We start from the raw sequence: 19,145 nt of genomic DNA on the forward strand, positions 1-19,145 counted from the left end.
TGCTTCCCCTGCAGATGCTGACAAGTTGGAATTTTTGCTTTCTGTTCTTTAAACTCTGGATTTCATTCCTGTTTGAACGAAAAACTTCTCCCTGCTCTTCCCCAAACAACACAAAACCAGAGAGGATCTCTGAAGCTCTCACTGATTTTAGTTACACCAAGGAATCCCGGGCAGCTGGGGACATCTCCTGGCCGTGGGATGGAGCAGCCCTGCTGGAAAACCAGCCCGGAGCAGAGCCCGCAGCTCCGCTGCCTGGCCACGGCAGCGCGGGGTGAAGTCACAATGGAAAATGGGAAAAAAGAAATGGAAAAAAAGAGAAAAGATAATCGAAAAAAATCAGAAGAATTATAGGAAAAAACAGAAAAAATTATAGAAAAAAATAGAAAAAATAATACCAAAAAAAGGAAGAAAAATTATAGGAAAAAATAGAAAAAGTTATAGAAAAAAATAGAAAAAGTTATAGAAAAAAATAGAAAAAGTTATAGAAAAAAATAGAAAAATAATAGAAAAAATATAGGAAAAAACAGAAAAAATAATAGAAAAAATATAGGAAAAACTGGAAAAAATAGAAAAATAATAGGAAAAAATAGAAAAAATAATATAATAAATAGAAAAAATGATAGAAAAAAACAGAAAAAATAATAGAAAAATAATTAATAGAAGAAAATAATAAAAAAATATAAAAATAGAAAAATATAAGAAAAATGGAAAAATAATATAAACGGGGAAAAACAACAAGGGGAAAAACAACACAAGGAAAAAACAACACGGGGAAAAAACAACGGGGGGGAAAAACAATGGGGGAAAAATAACAGGAAAATCAAAGAAAAAATAGTAGAAAAGCTAATAGAAAAAAACTAATAGAAAAATAACCCTCTTTTTTTAATGGAAGTGCCTATAAAAGAGTTTTTATAAATCTCAACACCTGCCTTAAGCACCCCAGTGATGCTGAACAAAGAGGAGGCAGCCCAGCTGGGTGCCAAGGGCAGCACCAGAGAGGGGCTGGGGTTCCTCTGCACTCCAGCCCTGCACCTCCACGGCATTTCCATGTACTTGTGGCTGGCAATCAGGCTTGATTAGACAGTGACACAGCCTGGAGTGCAGCTCTGCACAGCACCCAGCCTCCCTCCCTGCTCTGGGGGTTAAACATGCTCTTTTATCTCCCAGCCCCACAGCTGGCACCAGGTTTGTGACCAGGACAAGCATTACACTGCTAAAGAGGGAAAACCACTGCAGCTCCCAATTCACTTCAATTAGGAGGACACAGAACCCAGGGCAACAGCATCTGCCAGAGCTGTTTAACTAAAGCAAAGGGAATAAAGCTCTGCTTGCTAAAACCAGCACAACTATTTCTGCCTGTTAAGAAACAGCCAAGGCCAGCAAATTTGAAATAATTTGCGGTTCCGTCTCCCTCCCACCGGTGCTCTGCCCCGTTCCTGTAGGCTGGGTCATGACAAGTGGTCTGCTCGTTAGAATAATCTTTGTGACATGTTTGGTAACTGCCTTCCCCTGCACCCTGCACAGCTTCCCCTGCCTCTGATCCTGCCTGCCTGGCCTGGCTGGTGTGAAGATTAAAGCTTATCCAATTAGCCACCCACCGCCTCCGCCAAGTTAATCAGGCAAATCTTGGGAGCCCGGCAGAGCACTGGAGTGTGGGGATGGCTTTTGATGATGGGAGCAGATTTAACTAATTACAAGGCTCAGCAATGCTCCGAGTATAAAAGGTGATGGGGTTTAAAATCAGGGAGCTCTGTCACTGCCTAACAAGGGAGGGCTTGTCTTATTGTTTCACTGGTAATTCTTAGGACACCTCCCAAGCAACTTAGATTACTCAACCAGCACCTACTTCAGGCCAAGGCCACACATCAAGGCTTAGGGCTTCACAGGAGTGATCAGCAAGACTGAGCCTTAAACAAAACCTGGGTCATATGACAGCTGGGTGGATGATCACTTGAACATTCCCCGAACTACAGAGGGGCTCTTTGAAGCACCCAGGGCACCCCAGCCTGGCTTCTCAGGGCAGCTGCAGGACTGGGGCATTCTCTCACAGTGCCCACTCTGTATTTTTAGGAAGCTCCAGGCTAATAAATAAAACAAATATAATTTTAACATACAAAATAGAGTCCCTCTCCATCTCTCCAAAAACCCCTGAGAGGCCACACGAGCACAGGCACTTCCAAGTCCCCTCCAGGCACCATCCCAGGTGGAGATTTCCTCCCAAGAACCTCTCCTGATGGGAAGCCTCCAGCACTCCCTGCAGCTGGCAGAGGATTTCCAGCCCCAGCAGCACGAGGACTGCTGCTCCCCTGTCCCAGGAAATCCCATGTTGTCCCTGACACCATTTCCCTGTGCCTGGGGTCTCTGCTCCCACTGCTTCAGGGACTGGGAGCTGCACTGAGGAGGGTGTTGGACAACCCTGACCACATAGCCAGGAGCCTTTAACCCTGGAGAGCCCCAGCCCAGCCCCAGATCTAATCCTGGGCCTCGGGTGTTCTCCTGGATGGACAATTCCCTCTCCTCCCATCCCCACCCCAGCTCAGGATGCTGCAGCTGCAGCCAGGAGGCTCCAGCAGAACTGGGAAGGAGGAAGGACACCAGGAGGGGCTTTCAGAGGCACCTGAACAGCTCATGTTGATCTCATTTCCTTCTTTCCTTATTTCCCCTCACAGACAACAGCCAGATTCCCAGAGGGATTTGACACCTGAAGCTGGGCACTCGTGGATTGAAGCCTGTTTGGCATTAGGCAAAATTCCTGTTTGGATCCAGGCTGAAAGACCTTCCATCTGTCAGGAGAGGGTTCAGCCAGGAAAAATGACCCACACTGGAGATAAAAATGAATATAGACTCTCAGGGTACCCCTTACTGAAGGTGCTTTGTGTCCCACAGGCACCAGAAGTTGTTTCTGAGGAACCCAAAGAGACACCAAGGAAGGGTAGGTAATTTATTGATCCTCTGGTGACTGACATGGACTTCTCCAGCCTGAGACCTGGTCAGACAGCAGTGGGAATACTCCCATTCCTCTGTCTCCACAAATGTTTAAATACTCTAGAGTTTGAGATGTGACACGCAGAAGTCACCGCTCCTGCTGCTCTCCCCACTCCTGCCTCTGCAGTGGGGTGAAGCCCTGGGAATTCTGCCCCATCCCAGCCCCGCTCCAACAACCTGCACAGATCCTCCCACGGAGAAAACGGGGCAGAGGACACTGGAACTGTCATGAAAAGCCCATTAAAGGAAATGGAACTGGCCCTGCTGGAGGGGAGGCACCCACAGCCCAGCCTTTCCTGCAGAATCCCAGCGGCTCCTGAAGTAGGGCCGGCAGGGGCAGGAGTGCTGTCCCCAGCCACGGAGAGTCCTGCAGCAGTTGTCACCTGGGATCAGCCCCGAGAGCATCACAGCACAGCCCTGAAACAGCTTCAGAGCAGCGTGCACAGGATGTGAAACTCCCCGAGTGCTGAGCAGACCCAAAGCAGCTGAATTCCAGGGCAAAGCTCCCAGCCCCCGGCCCTGGACCATAAATATGTGATCAGTGGTGCAGGAAGGTTAATGAAAGGAAGGGCTGCTGCCAAGAGCAGGGCTGGGCACCGTGGGCTGTCACATCAGGCCTGGATTAGAGATGGAAAAGCAGCACAAGCCAGGCAAGTGTCACTGCTCAGCTCCATCAAACCCCAGGTGCTGATTGTTCTAATGCAGGGCAAAGCTGAGTGTCAGCTCCAGGCGCATTCCAGGGGGGCTCTGCACCTCCGGAACCCCAAAGCTGGGCCAGGATCTGCCAGGATTTCAGAGGGACCCCGGGCTGGGAATAGCAGCTGAGCCCTGCAGAGCCTGGGGGCTCCGTGCCTGACACCAGCTCCTGCCAGGAGCCAGCCAGGATCCCTCCAGGATTCTTCTGAGATCCTCTAAGATCCCTCCAAGTTCCTTCCAAGCTCTTTCCAAGCTCCTTCCCTACAGACCCACACACAGCCCAGGCTCAGGCAAGGGAGCAAAGTTGCATTTCCAGGCACAAAATTCAGGGGCTGAGCTGTGTGTGCCTGTACCCCTGAAAACCAGACCCACAAGGGAGACCATGGGAGGGGTGGGAATTCACCAGATGGAATATTTGGCGTTGTTTCATCCATTTATAATAAAAGAAGTTAAAAGAGCACTATAAAACATCAAGCCTTGCAACACTAGCAAATAAATGCTCTCTCTGATGTTATCTTCTGCTGGAAAACACTGGATTTCCTGATAGTTTCTAATGGGGCCTGAAATTATCAGGGGATTTTGGTATTTTCCTCCTGTTTGCCTCAACACCTTCTGGCTGAGGCAACCCAAGGTTGAATCCCTGAAGCAGAATCTTGCCAACACTGCCCTGCCAGCAGGGATGGCCACAAAGGCCACAGCAGGGATGGCCACAAAGGCCACAGCAGCTCAGGGACTGCTCAGAGCAGGGGACACACACGAGCCCTCCCACACCACAGTCCCACATTTTGTCTACTCCTGTTTTGGGTGACTCAGGGAGAGATTTAAGAGCCAACCCAACAACAGGAGCTGCACTGAGCTCTGGAGAATCCAAAATCAGAACAATTGTTTGGGTTCCAGCCCCCTCTGGAGGTTTATCACCTGCAGCAGCTGCTGCTCTGATGTCTGGATACACAAGGATGACAAACAAATCACAATTATATGTCACAAAATGGGCTGGAAGGGACTTTGAAGATCATCCAGTGCCACCCCTGCCATGGCAGGGACACCTTCACTGTCCCAGCTGCTCCCAGCCCTGTCCAGCACTGCCAGGGATGCAGGGGCAGCCCCAGCTGCTCTGGGCAGCACAGGGTAACCAACACACCAGAGAACACAAGCACTGACCCAGCCCCTTCTCCAGCTCACTGAAGAGACCGTCAGCAAACATAAACACACACAGGGATGCAGAAAAGCATCAGCTGAACTCTGAGTGCACCAAAACCAGTCCCCAGGAGCCACCACGCACAGAGTGACACCCCAAGTTAGAGCTTTCACATTTCCCAGCTCTGCACTGCACTGGGAAATAACTCTGAGCTGCACACAAAGTGCCAGCAGCTCTCCTCACAGCTCAGGCACACACAACAATCCTTTTCCAGCCCCAGAACCAAGGACACGCTGCAGCTCCAGCCCCAAAAAGTGCAGCCAGCAGGGAATGGAGGAGAGCAGCCTGGGAGGGTGGGACTGCAGCACCTGGAGCTGGAACTGGGCACTGAACCCCGATGTGGGAATGGCCCAGAACTCATCAAAGTGTGAGAACTCCTGACTCTGAGTCCACCTTGGGCCCATCTTGGGTGCAGCCCTGGCTGGGCTCTTGTGCTGCCCAAGGTGTGTCCTTTGAGGCCTTTTCAGAAATCCCTGCTTTATTCTTTACCCCTGCCCAGCCTCTGCTCCAGGCAGCAGCAGAACTGCCAGGAATGTGCTGTCACTGACAAAAACACATCATGTCGAAGGACAAGCCTCTCCCTTTGGTACCTGCAGGGGTGGGGGAGCTCAGTTCTCACCTCAGATGCTCCCAAAGCAGAGGTACACTGGGATTTGAGGGGACAGTGCCATACCTGCTCACGTCTGCCTCCGGGCCCTCGTTCCTGTAGGATGCCTCGAGCTGTCTGTGCCGTGTCAGGAGCTCATCCACCAAATTCTGCCTCCTGTCCCCCTCCAGCTGCGTGCTGATGACTCTGGGTTAAGGACCAAGCTCAGAAACATCAAAAGCTCTCATTTCATTGCATAAAATAATTATTGTTATACATTCTTAATATAAATCAGACTTCCCGATCATCAAAATTAACAATTTTAACTCAAAGAAAAGGTTCCAAGATCTAAGAGGATTGGTCACATTTTCTGAATGAAACCTGCTGTTATTCTAGATGTGTTCCTCATCTTTACATATCTGAAACAAAAGGTTTCCTACAGTGGCCACAGAATGATTTTTATGTCATCATCTCAAAGTAATTAGATAACTGGAAGGATATTTACTGCCAAATTTGCAGTAAGAATAGCATTTCCCCTCTAAAATCCAAGCAAGGTGATTTTTTGTTTATTTGTTGGTCTCTAACACTGACAAGGTGACAGTACTGCACAGTTAAGCTCAGGGCAGGATGAGATTTCTTAACAGAGCTCCAAATTGCACTGCCACCACCAGGGCAGCCAAGCAGAAGAGAGCCTTTAAAATCAGCAGGGAATTTCTCATCTCACTTCACTGGAGGCTCCTCACACAGACCAGGGGAGCAGCTCCCAGCCAGGTGATCACAGAAAAACTAAACTTTTCCTTTGAGCATGTGTTTCCACTTGCAATTCATGAGCAGAGCACCCGAGGAACAACTCACACAGTGCTTCTGGAGAGCTCTGGCTTCCACAGGGGAGCTGTGGGGGCTGCTCCAAACTAACCTCAGTGACACCCTAAGGGCTTTAACTCTCTCCCAGGCACTGCTGAGCAGGTTCAGCACTGGCTGAACTGGTCTGTGTGTGTTTTCTGCCACAGCAGCAGCACCTGCCTGCCCAAGCACCCACTGGGCAGGGCAGTGTCAGCACTGGGCACCAGCACAGCACTCAGGCTCAGGAGGGGTTTGTGCTGTGCTAGGCTGAACTGAAACACCCAAACCTCAAACCAGACTGCTCCTGGTACCTTCAGGGAGATGCACATCCCTGACTCTTCAGCATCTCCCCATCTAGCCACGGGGTGACACTCCTAGCAAAAAATCTGATTTCTTCCCGAGGTGTATTTTGCAGCATTTTGACCAATCTGCAGCTGCAGGGTTGTTGTTTCTTAAGCCAGTCAAAGCCAGGATACCCCAGCCTGAACAAAGCTTCCTCCTTCCTTTTAGCAAGGCCTGGCCAAGAGAAAATGCCAAGAGAAAATCCACCTGGCCAGTTTAGTGCTGGCCAAGTGATCTTGCTCATGGAGCAGCAGGGCCTGCCCAGCACAGGGCAGCTCTGAGGTGCCTCAGACACCTCCTTCAGCTCCTCTCAGCCCCTCCTGGCAAGGAAGGGGACACAGAGGCAGCCAGGACAGGCTCTGTCCCAGCACCCCCGAGGTGCCCAGCCCCTCCTGCGTGCAGCTGCCCTGCAAAGAGCAGCCAGCAGCACAGAGAAAGGGCTGGTGACCAAGTGTCCTGCAGAGGGACTGAGGACAACACCCAGAGCCTGTGGCAGGGGAGGGTGACAGCAAATTTTGCAGTGTGCCCCACAGCCCAGCAGGGCAGGGCTGCTGTTCACAGGAGACAGAGGGAAAATGTAACAGGGTAGAAATCCATTTGGGTTTAGGTGAAATGTGCTGCTTTGAGCTTGCCAGCCTAAGTAAAATATGCCGTTTAGTCTGGTAACTGCAGCACTGTAAAACTGCCCCAGATGAGGAGAAAGAATGAAAATTTCCAAGCTGAAGAGATAAGAGAGACTCTTCAAACCTTGAAACAGACAGGGCAGGGTGACCCAGGAGTTTTCTGACAAAAACTGAGTACAGGTGTAACTAGCTGTAAGTGCAATCAGCAGAATGAATATGTATTAACAAATTGTGAAATGATATGCATATGTAAATTAGTAAGGGTAATAAAAAGGATTGGGAGTTCTCAGGGGCAGCATGTCCTTTGAAGGGGAACGATCCCCACGCGCTTCCAGCACTGCAATAAATACACCATATATAATATGGTATATATAATACATATAATCCTGTCCCTACAAACCCCTGCAGGAACTGTGGGGTTTGGATCTCCCCTCACTGATACATCTGCCGTGTGGACACCGCCCGCAGCAGCTGCTCCCTCAGCTGCTCAATCTTCTCCCCGAGGCTCTGCAGCGAGGACCTGATGGCCACGTTCACCTGGGGGAACACAGAGATTGTCACTGGCCTGCTCTGTTGGATTTCCATGACATTTCATGCAGATGTATATATATATATATATATATTTAACTTTTGCTGCACAGGTGTGCAGGGCTCCACTGCAGCCCCAGAGAGCCTGTTCAGAGCCAGGAGGCACTGCTTACAAAACAATGCAAGTTTCACAAACACAACTCTGAGGCTTTAATGCTGATGAATATGGAAAGCTTTCAAGTCCTTATAAACACATTTCTTTATATGGGCAAAACATTTCAGTTTTAATATTTTCCAGATAAATTTCCAGCTCTTTCCTCTGATCGTCAATAAAAATGCAGGCACCAGCTTCTTTTGCCACTGGGTTTCTTTCCCAGCTACCAGGATCAGAGAGAAGGTTGCTATAGGTTCACACATTCCCTGCACTGAACTGCTCCAGACTTGAAACTTCAGACCCCAAAGAAACCCAGATTGTTCCATTCCCTTCTCAGCAGCACCCAGCACCCCCAGTCCTTTCCCACCACTGACCTGCCCAAGTCCCAGACCTGTCTGTTCCCAGTAAAAATCTCATTCAGTCGTTCTTCCCTGCTGCCAGCAAACCCAGGCTTGCAGGAACCCTCCTGCTTTCCCCCACCCCTTCCCAACTCAAACTCACATTATCCTCAGAGTTTTTCCTCCTCAGATGTTATTTCTTTTCATTCCAGTTATGCAGAAAAAAAACACTCTAACTGCAATTAACAACGCAAGTCATCCTAATTAAGACTTGCCGTGTGTCTCTCTTACAAGCTGTGGCTTACAAGGGGCAGCAAGCCCAGCTGCTCCGTGGGGAACTGGGAGCAGAGAGGAAAATCTGCTCACTCTGCTCTCCTGGAGAGGCAGAGGCAGAGGCAGCCCTCTGCAGTGCCAGACCCTGCCTGTGTGCTCAGGGCTGGAGCAGGAGAGCCTCAGGACACTGAACCCCTCTGCCCCCGCTGGGCTTTGCCCTCCAACACCCCCAGACACAGCAGAGAGCAGATGCAGCCAGGCTGAGGCAGCCAAAATCCACCCAGGACCAAAGCAGCCAACACCACTGAAACCAGCACGGGGAATCAGAGATTCTGGGAGAGCTGGAGCCTCTGCAATCAGGTAATTAAAGGTAATTAATTTCCTATGTTCTCAGCTCCAGGTAGAGAATGCTGCATTTGTCTGACCCAGAGCAGCAACAGAACACAAAGGTGACATGGCCAAAAAAGTCACCAAATGCAGCCACCTGGCCAGAAACTGCAGTGAGAGAACAGAAGATTTCCCCTCCTCTACAGAAAACTAAAGGGAAAGGGAAAGGAAAGGAAAGGAAAAGGAAAGGAAAGGACCAATGGAAGTTTTATAAATAGCTCAACAGAGCAGAGTTCACAGATGGTAAGTGCTGGATTAAAATCTCTCCTCACAGTTTACTTTTCCATTTTAGATTTTGTGCTCTATTTTTGGCTCAGCAACAAGCAAGGAGTTTGTCAGCTGTGCTAATTGCAAAATAGTACAAAAATAAAACCCTGTTTACGTTCTCCCTAAAAGCCAATACTGCACAAAGACATTTTTCCTGCGTTACAGCACTCAGGAGGCACAGGACACGCGGCTGCTCAGCCGTGGGTTTCTCAACAGGCATTTCTGTTATGAAAACACCTCTCTCCTTGCTGGAACCTTGTTTAGAGTAGAATCAAACCCTGCCAAATATTCCTCTCTACCTGTTAATGGATGAAAGGAAGCTGGAGAACGCAGGCCATGGGACAGGTGATTTTATGGAGGAGTCAGTCACCCGTGCAATGTTTCCACAAACACAACCCCGGAGAGTTCCAGCCCCAGAAAGGCTCCAAACAGCACCAGCCCCACGTTCCATCGGGGTTTGGGCTCCTCAGAGGTGCCACTGATGGCAGCAGAGAACTTTGCCCTCCATAAATACAGATTGAGCAGCAAGTTTTTATTGGTCTTCTGTTATTGAGGTGTATCTGTGCAATTCTGACACTTCACCATCCAGAAAGCAAGAATTTAATCTGCACCTCCGAACACTCCACAGCCAGAGAAAATCCTGCTCCCAAATCCCACTTATTGGGGTTTCTGAGACCCCTGCTCAACTCCTGCTGAAGTGAGGCAGCCATTCAGCAGCACTGATTATTGTGCACAGCCTACACACTCTTCCCAGAATTTCTTCCTAGGAAACATTTCAAAAATGACATTTGATTTGAACACCTCTCAGCAAAGTGAATGGCCAGCAGATCCAGTGATCAGGCACTGCATTACAGCCCTGACACAGAGAGGGGGAGAAAAAGCACTGCAGCTTTAATTATGCCAATTATTATAAATGACCAACTCAAGGGCTTACAGCAATTTTCACCTGAACACGGCCAAGGGAGCAGGTAATGACTCAGAGCTGCTCCTGAAGGAAAGGAGCCCCAGGGAAAGCAGTCTCCTGAAAACCCTAACTTTATTTTATTTCTTACACAGGAAGTGTGAAAACGTGGAGGACACAACATTCCTGGGGAAGCTCCAACTGCTGCTTCTCATTCCTGTTTAACTCTGGGCTAGCATTCTGTCAGAAATGCAGCTAAAACAAGGCTGCAAGATTCCTGTTCCCTCTGACCTGCAGGCACTGCAACAGGCAGGAGCCAGCCCTGGGGGAGGAACATCTGCTCCCTGCTCACAGACAGAGGGACAGAGCAGCTGCTGAGCACCGCAGAGCCTCTGGACAGCTCCATCCCAGCATCCCAACATCCCTGAGCCTCTGGGACAGCTCCATCCCAGCATCCCTGAGCCTCTGGGACAGCTCCATCCCATTATTCCTGATCCCTGAGCCTCTGGGACAGCTCCATCCCATCTTCCCAACATCCCTGAGCCTCTGGGACAGCTCCATCCCAGCATCCCTGAGCCTCTGGGACAGCTCCATCCCAACATCCCTGAGCCTCTGGGACAGCTCCATCCCAACATCCCTGAGCCTCTGGGACAGCTCCATCCCAATATCCCTGAGCCTCTGGGACAGCTCCATCCCAGCATCCCTGAGCCTCTGGGACAGCTCCATTCCATTATTCCAATATCCCAGAGCCTCTGGGACAGCTCCATCCCAGAATTCCACCCCGCACCCCAGAATTCCTCCCCGCACCCTGGGAATTCCTCCCTGAATCTTGGAATTCCACCCCACATCCCAGAATTCCACCCCACATCCTGGAATTCCTCCTCCCGAGCCAATCCCGGCCCCAGCCCCGCCGGTCCCGTCCCCGCCGGGGCACCTTGGCCGAGCTCTCCCCGCTCCGCTGGCAGCGGCTCCGCTCCTGCAGCTTCTCGGCGATGTCCTGGGCCAGCTGGCGGGCGGCGGCCAGCAGCGGCAACCTGGGATAATGGGATAATGGGATGGGATCCATGGGATGGGATCCATGGGATGGGCTGGGATCTCATGCGATCAGCCAGGATGAGCTGGGACCCACCAGGAATGGCTGGGATCAGCTGGGATGGACTGGGATCTCATGGGATCAGGCAGGATGGGCTAGGATGGGCTAGAACCTGCCAGGAAGGGCTGGGATGGGCCAGGATCTGATGGGATCAGCTGGGATCTGATGAGACCCGCTGGTATAAGCCTCGGGAGGGGAAAGCACAACACCCCCAAAACACACAGCCCCAAAGCCTGGGATGGGCTTTGGGAAAGGAACCTGGGAAGGGCAGCACAGACCCCAAACACAAACACACCGGGATGGGCTTTGGGAAGGCAGAGACCCCAAACACAAACACAACCACACCGGGATGGGCTTTGGGAAGGCACAGACCCCAAACACAAACACAACCACACCGGGATGGGCTTTGGGAAGGCACAGACCGCAAACACAACCACAACCACACCGGGATGGGCACACCGCGCCCGCCCGGCCCCGCTCCCCTCACGCTCCGCAGCCCCCGCGGGGCGGGTCCCGGCCCGGTCCCGGCCCGCAGCCCCCGCCCGGCCCGGCCCGGAGCTCACCAGGGGTCCGGAGCCATCGCGGCCCCGGAACCCGCCCGGAGCTTCCGCCGGATCCGCCCGGACGCGCAGGCGCCGGGAGGGGACGGAGGGGAAGGGAAACGGGAGAGGGAAATGGGGGAGATGGAGAGATGGGGAGAGATGGGGAGAGATGGGGAGAGATGGGGAGATGGGGAGATGGGGAGCGGTAGCGGGGTTCGGGCCGGCCCCAGGGCGCGGCAGTGCGGGCAGCGGCGCCGGTGGCAGGGGGGAGGGCAGGGCCGGTGCTCCGGACAGAGGGACAGATACGCGAGGCGCAGGGACAGATGCAGATGTTGGGGGTTTATAGGGGCAGAGGTTCCGTGCACAGAGGTTTGCAGTGCAAGGTTTGCAGGTGTTCAGGGTGTACAGGTGCAGATGTGCACAGCACAGAGCCACAGCTGTCCCCACCCCTCCCTGCTGCCACAGAAACGCAGCGCTGAGCGGTGGCAGCAGTTCCCTTCTCCAGCGCTGTCCCCTGTCCCTGCCCATCTGCGGGGACAGCCGCTGCCCACGCCGATGTCGCCGTGCCCCGGTCCCGGTGCCACTGGCGGTGCTGGCACTGTCGCTGTTTCGGCTCCGAGCCCTTCCCACCCCTGACTTTTTTTTGCCCTCTCCCTTTGTTTTTGGGGGCGACCGGTGACGCAAATCGGGCACAAACCCGAGGAGTTTGACAGAGCTGGCGAGGCTCTGTCTCCCTCGTGACGCGGGGCCGTGCTGATAACGGCAGCGATGACGGCAGCGATAAGGACAATCATAACAATAGTGATAACGATATTGAAACGAGAACGAGCGCATCTCCTCAGCACGTTCCCGTTCCCGGGACTGATCCCCGCTCTGCTCCCCCGTTCCCAGAACTGATCCCCGCTCTGCTTCCCCTTTCCCAGAACTGATCCTCGCTCTGCTCCCCCGTTCCGGGGCTCATCCCCGCTCTGCTCCCCCGTTCCGGGGCTGATCCCCGCTCTGCTCCCCCGTTCCCAGAACTGATCCCCGCTCTGCTCCCCCGTTCCCAGAACTGATCCCGGCTCTGCTCCCCCGTTCCCAGAACTGATCCCGGCTCTGCTCCCCCGTTCCCAGAACTGATCCCGGCTCTGCTCCCCCGTTCCCAGAACTGATCCCCGCTCTGCTCCCCCGTTCCCAGAACTGATCCCCGCTCTGCTCCCCCGTTCCAGGGCTGATCCCCGCTCTGCTCCCCCGTTCCGGGCTGGGCTCTGTCCCCCGGCCCGGCTCTCCGCACCCCCGTGATGCTCCCGCAGCCGCGGCCATCAAACATTCATGGCCTTCGGCTGCACTGCTCAGCCCGAGCCCCACGGCCTCTACATATTTCATATTTCGCAGGCAGGGAGGCAGATCAGGAACAACCTGCGGCTGCTCTTATCACACCAGAAACAATCCGATTTTAAAGGCAAATAAACATCCTTTAAAAGCCTGGGATGCCTATAAAAGTGCCCGCTGAGCGCAGCCCGAGCTGAGAGTTGTGCGCAGCGCTGCGGGACCGGGTCGGTGTCCCGGGAGCCTCTCGCAGCTGCTGGAGCCGCTTTTCCTCCGGCTCAGCTCCTCCGTGCGTGGGCACAGCGCTCACTGTGCGGCTCCGCAGCGCGTCCTGAGGCTGGGACCGATCGGTGCCAGCCGGTGCCCGGGGCACACCGGGACCGCCGGCGCCCCGCAGCAGCCACAGCCGAGCGGGAGCACGAAGGTTATCCTGGGGAAAATAAAGGGCTCGTTTACTGCTCCTGTTGCTGTTTGATGCTATCTCGGCCCACGGGGTGTTTACAGCCCCCGGCCGGGCCCGGCGCGGAACCGGGGCAGGAAGGGGCGATGCGGGCGCGGAGCTGCTCCACCCTCGCTGTGTTTACCCCAAATAAACCCCGCGGCCGCGGGCTGGCCGCACCTTAAGAGCGCGGGCAGGTGCGGGGCAGAGCGGAGCGCGGGGTGGCCGAGCTGGCCCACGCTGCGGGTGGGGCTCAGCCCGCCCCGCTCCCCATGGCCGAGCCGGCCGCGGGCGAGGACTCGGGCACCGGGCGAGGTGAGTGCCGGGCGGGTCAGAGGGGCTGGGCACGGCCCGGTGCCTGCCCGAGTCCCGCGGGGTCAGAGGGGCTGGGCACGGCCCGGTGCCCGCTATCAGCCCCGCGGGGTCAGAGGGGCTGGGCACGGCCCGGTGCCCGCCCCGAGCCCCGCGGCTCGGCCCGGGCGGGCAGAGCTGGATACTCCGTTCGGCACCCGGGGCCGGGCACGGCGGGGCTCGGGCTGATGCTCCGCGGTACCCGGGCAGCGCCCTGAGACAGCCGAGGTGAATTTGGGGCGCAGACAGCCCCGGACCCACCGCCGGTGCTGTCTCAGGCTGGTTCCTGCGGCCAGGAGCCCCCGTGCCCGTGCTGGGGTCAGGCTGTGTCCGGGCCAGGAGCGGCTCCGGACCCGGCAGCTCCGGCCCCGAGCGAGCCTGAGCCCGGCCCGCTGCTCCGGCTGGCCTCGGGCAAGCGCCGAACTGAGCAGGAGAGCCAGGGCCGGGGCTGTGCCACCACGGGCTGTCCCCGTGTCCCCTTGGCTCAGTGTGAACCCATCCCTGACCCCCCAGCACGGGCACGGGCACGATACAACCCCCAGAGTTAATGAGTGCGCTAATTGGCGTTATCCCGCCGTTCATGAGTGCCCAGCGGAGCTCAGGCACCGGGCTGGGGCTGCCGAGCCCTGCCCCGGGGCTGGCAGCGTTCGGAGGGGTGAAAAGCCCCTCGCGGTGTGAGCAGCAGCCCTGACACCAGCTGGGACCCGGCCCCGCACTTCTCGGGGCCCGGAGCTGATGGAGAGGGCAAAGCCTGAAACGCTTCCCTTTGCAGGGGAGAGCAAAGAAATCCAGGACGTGGCCGTGAGGCTCCAGAGCGCCCCGAGCCAGGCTGGGGTGGCGAAAAGTGCTCAATAAACGCTCTTTGTCCTGCAGAGGTGCTCGGCTCGGCCCCAGTCACCATCGTGGTCACGTCCGAGGCCGACACCTGGGACATCGACACCTCCTCGTGCCGGGGCCGCGGGCCCTTCGTGGACTGGGACAAGGTGCCGGAGCCGCGGGGGCCGGCGCCGGTGCCGCGGGACGTGCTGGGCAGGCCCCCGAAGGAGCTGAAGCGGCTGGCGAGGGAAGGCTGCTGGGCCCGGAGCCACGCGGGCCGGGCCCGGCTCTACCCCCGGCTCATCCAGCGCGTCTCCTGCCGCCTCGTCACCCCCGACGCGCCCGCGTACCGGGACGTGGCCGGCCGGCTCTTCGGGAAGCGCAGCGTCAGCTCCCACCCGCTGCCCGAGTTCCTGGAGGGCTGCCCCGTGCCCACCTACTGCCTCAGCCCGCACGGGGTCACGGCCCTGAAGAAGATCCTGGTGTGCGTGGGCGCCCTGTTCCCCGACATCACGCACAGCCCCCTGCTGCCGGCGCTGGCCGCGCTGCTGCTGCACTACAGCGAGGACGAGGCCCAGTGCTTCGAGAGCCTCTCGCGCCTCATCGCCAGCAACGCTCCCCACGCCGCCTACATCGACCAGTCCTTCCTGGCCCACCAGGCCTCCTGCATGACCTTCGGGGACCTGGCCAGCAAGCACTGCCCGGCGGCCCACAAGCTCATCGCCGGCGCCGCCGACAACGTCCTCGAGGTCTACTCGGAGTGGCTGTCGTGGCTCTTCCCCGGGCTGCCCTTCGGCTACGCCGTGCGCGTGCTGGACGTGTTCCTGCTGGAGGGCCAGAAGGTGCTGTACCGCATCGCCCTGGCCCTGCTGAAGCAGTTCCGGCTCTCGGCGGCCCCGGCCGGGCTGCAGGGCTCCGACGTCAAGGCAGAGCTGCAGGCTTTCGTCAGGAACATCGCCAAGCACGTGTCCGCGGACAAACTCCTGGAGAGAGCCTTCGGCATCCGCCTCTTCTCCCGCAAGGAGATCTGGCTGCTCCACATGGCCAACAGGAAGGCCTTGGTGGAGAGGGGCATCACCGTGGTGCAGAGAAGGTGAGGAGAGCTCTGCGCTCCCCAGCTCTGGGGCTGAGCTGCCGCAATGTGAGTTCCTGTGGAGAGCCCCGGGGCAGCTGCAGGAACCTCCCACAGCTGTGGCTGGGCTGGGCCCTCGCAGCCCCTGGGGGACCCTGTCAGGGGACAGGGACAGCAGAACTGGGGACCCTCTGAGGGGACACGGCACAGCAGAGCAGGGACCCTGTCAGGACACAGCAGAGCCAGGACCCTGTCAGGACACAGCAGAGCAGGGACCCTGTCAGGGGACACGGCACAGCCAGACCAGGGACCCTGTCAGGGAACACAGCACAGCAGAGCAGAGCAGGGACCCTGTCAGGGCACAGCAGAGCAGGGACCCTGTCAGGGCACAGCAGAGCAGAGCCAGGACCCTGTCAGGACACAGCAGAGCCGGGACCCTGTCAGGGCACAGCAGAGCCGGGACCCTGTCAGGGCACAGCAGAGCCGGGGATGTTGGCACAGAGCTCACGGTGCAAAGGGCAGGGCAGAACCTGCTGCAGGGACTGTGGCCCGAGAAGCAGAGGGGCCCCAGCCCGGCCTGATGTCCCTCCCCTGGCAGGCCGTCCTTCCACCTGGCCGTGGACATGCAGAAGTTCAGCTCCAGCACTGTCACGGCGCAGGAGATGCGCCTGGTCTGGTCCTGGATCCCCGAGCGCTTCTCGCTCTTCCCCCCGCTGCTGCTCTTCTCCACCTCCGAGGACGGCTGCAGCCTGCAGAGGTGAGGCCTCACCTGCCCCGGGGCCGGGCGGCTCGGGCGGGCGGGGAGACCCGGGCAGGGCTTGCTGCTGGAGAAAGGAGCAGCACAGGTGACCTGGGCCACCTCTGGGGCTGCTGGGGACCCTCCTGGGCTCGATTCGGGCTCCCGAGCGTGGCTTAGGGGAGAGGGCAGAGGTGGCCCAGGTGGCACCAACACCTGGGCACCGGCCGGGGCACAGGGAGCCCCGTGGGTGTGCCAGGACACCCACCCCGTGCCAGGCAGGCTGCGGGCGGCCAGGGACAGCAGCACACCCTGCCCAGGGCTCCAGCTCCCCCCGAGCCCGCCCTTGTCCATCTCTGCAGGTTCTACACGTGCTGTGAAGGCTACGAACCCACGGTGCTGCTCATCAAAACCACCGAGGGGGAGGTGAGCGTTTCCCAGGCAGGGCTGGGCAAGGGGACGGGCTGGGTGACCCCACGGGCGCTTCTGGAGCGCCCAGGGGCCGTGTGGTCCCTGTCCTGCCCTGCCCGGGTCTGTGCCAGCTCCCAGGACAGAACAAACTGCACCTCTGGCCGCCAGGACACACCTCAGCCGGGGTGCGGGGAAACAGGAGGAGAGTGAGGGGAGAGAGGCCACGAGTGAGACTGACCCACCCTGGGCTCCCTGTGCTCTCTCCCGAGGTGTGTGGGGCGTTCCTCTCCTCCGACTGGGCCGAGAGGAAGAAGAGCGGAGGCACCTCGGGCTTTTTTGGGACAGGAGAGTGCTTTGTGTTCACTGTAAGTCTCGGTTTGTGTCTGGGGGTGTCCTGGCAGGACCCCCTGTCCCGTCCCTGCCCGGGTGCGGCCCCTGCCCGCAGCCCCGGCAGCAGCAGCCGCCCCTTCCCGGCGGTGCCGGGGCTCAGCGGGTGCGTCCCGCTGCAGGTGCGCCCCGAGGCTGAGAGGTACGAGTGGGTGCTCATCAAGAGGCCCGAGCTGGCCAAGGCCGTGCCGCGCTCCCGGCAGCGCTCGCCTTCCCCCGCTCCCGAAGCCCTGCCCGGCTCCTCCGGGGCCAGCTCCAGCCCCAAGCACCTGGCCGTGCCCTCGCCGCAGAGGAGAGGCCGCCTGTCCCCGTTCCTGGCCGCCAGGCACTTCTTGCTGCCCTCCGAAACCGCCTCCATGTTCATGGCCGGCTCCCGGGACGGCATCGTTATCGGTAAGGGGGATCGATATTGGTAAAAGTGATCGTTATCGGTAAGGGGGATCGATATTGGTAAAAGTGATCGTTATCGGTAAGGGGGATCGATATTGATAAAAGGGATCGTTATCGGTAAGGGGGGATTGATATCGGTAAAAGTGATCATTATCGGTAAGGGGGATTGATATTGGTAAAAGGGATCGTTATCGGTAAGGGGGGTCGGTATCAGTAAGGGGGGATCGATACCAGTCAAAGGGGTCGATATCTATAGGGGAGGATCGCTATCAGTAATGGGGGATCCCTATGGATGAGGGGGGGTCTCTGTCGGTAAGGGGGGATTGATATCAGTAAAAGGGCTCCATATTGATAAGAGGGGATCGATATTGATAAGGGGGATCCCTGCTGGCTCCCCGCAGCTCCGGCTGGGATATGGGTTCAGGTCTGGGCAGCCAGGCCAGCTCCTCTTCCCGCAGCCCGGGAGCTGCTCCCGAGCCCCGGGGGAGCCCCAAATCCCTGGGGGAGCCCCAAATCCCCGGGGGAGCCCCAAATCCCCGGGGGAGCCCCAGAGCCCCGGGGGAGCCCCAAATCCCCGGGGGAGCCCCAAATCCCCGGGGGAGCCCCAAATCCCCGGGGAGCCCCAGAGCCCCGGGGGAGCCCCAAATCCCCGGGGGAGCCCCAAATCCCCGGGGAGCCCCCCAGCCCCGGGGCAGCCCCCAGCCCGGCCGCGCTCGCTCCGCAGGTGGAGGGGGGGGCCAGGCGCTGGCCCTGGACGCCAGCCTGCTCCGGGGGCGCACAGAGCGCTGCGACACCTTCGACAACGCCCCGCTCTGCCGGGAGAACTTCCAGGTGCAGCTCCTGGAGGCGTGGGGCTTCCAGAGCGCCTAGTTCCCGTGGGGACACCCCCGTGTGCCGCCCCGGCCGGGCGTGGGTGAAGCTCCAGCTCCTCAGCTGGCATCCCGAGCTGTGGGGAGGCGATGCCAGGCACGGGGAGAAACAGCAGCGGGTTTGCCCAGAGAGGGGATGGGCACTGCCTGGGGCTGTGCCATCCTCAGCAGGTGCTCTGGGTGGAGCCGAGGGCACTCAGACTGTTATTGGAAATGCAGGCAAACCCAATGGGAAGAAATTACGATGTGTGACTCAATTCAGAAGGCTGAATGATTTCTTTATTATAACTGTGCTAAAATACATTCATATACTATATAAAAGGAGGATATTAAAACTACATACTACTTTCTCTGACTCTAACTCTAACACAACTGGTGACCCTCTCTGAGAGTCCAGCCCCAGGTGGGTTGGATTGGCCATCAGGCTCAAACAATCCTCACAGAATCCAACCAAGCACTCACCCCAGGGAAACAATTCTCCACACATTCCACATGGGAAAAACAAGGAGCAGAAATAGAAATTGTTTTCTCTTTCATTTCTCTCTGTGCACCTCTATGAAAAATCCTGAGAGGGAGAGAAATGTCCTTGCCACACTCAGACCCTTCCCAA

General features: G+C 56.9%; 2 protein-coding genes across 2 annotated transcripts in view; one reads left to right on the forward strand and one right to left on the reverse strand.

Annotated features, from left to right (window-relative positions):
- STX8 (syntaxin 8) overlaps positions 1 to 11,910 on the reverse strand; it is an 80,202-nt gene extending 68,292 nt beyond the window's left edge. The window contains exons 1-4 of the mRNA XM_030287139.4: positions 11,778 to 11,910; positions 11,056 to 11,155; positions 7,716 to 7,810; positions 5,553 to 5,663 (exon numbers count right to left, since the gene is read on the reverse strand). Of these exons, the coding sequence (XP_030142999.1) occupies positions 5,553 to 5,663; positions 7,716 to 7,810; positions 11,056 to 11,155; positions 11,778 to 11,794 (323 nt within the window). The 5' untranslated portion in view covers positions 11,795 to 11,910. The remainder of the gene's footprint in view (positions 1 to 5,552; positions 5,664 to 7,715; positions 7,811 to 11,055; positions 11,156 to 11,777) is intronic.
- A 1,758-nt stretch (positions 11,911 to 13,668) lies between these two features.
- Positions 13,669 to 18,875, forward strand: LOC100230290 (TBC1 domain family member 24). Its single transcript, XM_072936881.1, has 7 exons — positions 13,669 to 13,818; positions 14,728 to 15,763; positions 16,341 to 16,499; positions 16,841 to 16,904; positions 17,159 to 17,254; positions 17,399 to 17,669; positions 18,391 to 18,875. The coding sequence occupies exons 1-7, from the start codon at positions 13,776 to 13,778 to the stop codon at positions 18,534 to 18,536; spliced, it is 1,815 nt and encodes a 604-aa protein (XP_072792982.1). The 5' UTR covers positions 13,669 to 13,775; the 3' UTR covers positions 18,537 to 18,875.
- Positions 18,876 to 19,145: the final 270 nt, after the last annotated feature.

This window comes from Taeniopygia guttata, chromosome 18 (assembly GCF_048771995.1).
Source record: "Taeniopygia guttata chromosome 18, bTaeGut7.mat, whole genome shotgun sequence".
NCBI lineage: Eukaryota > Metazoa > Chordata > Aves > Passeriformes > Estrildidae > Taeniopygia > Taeniopygia guttata.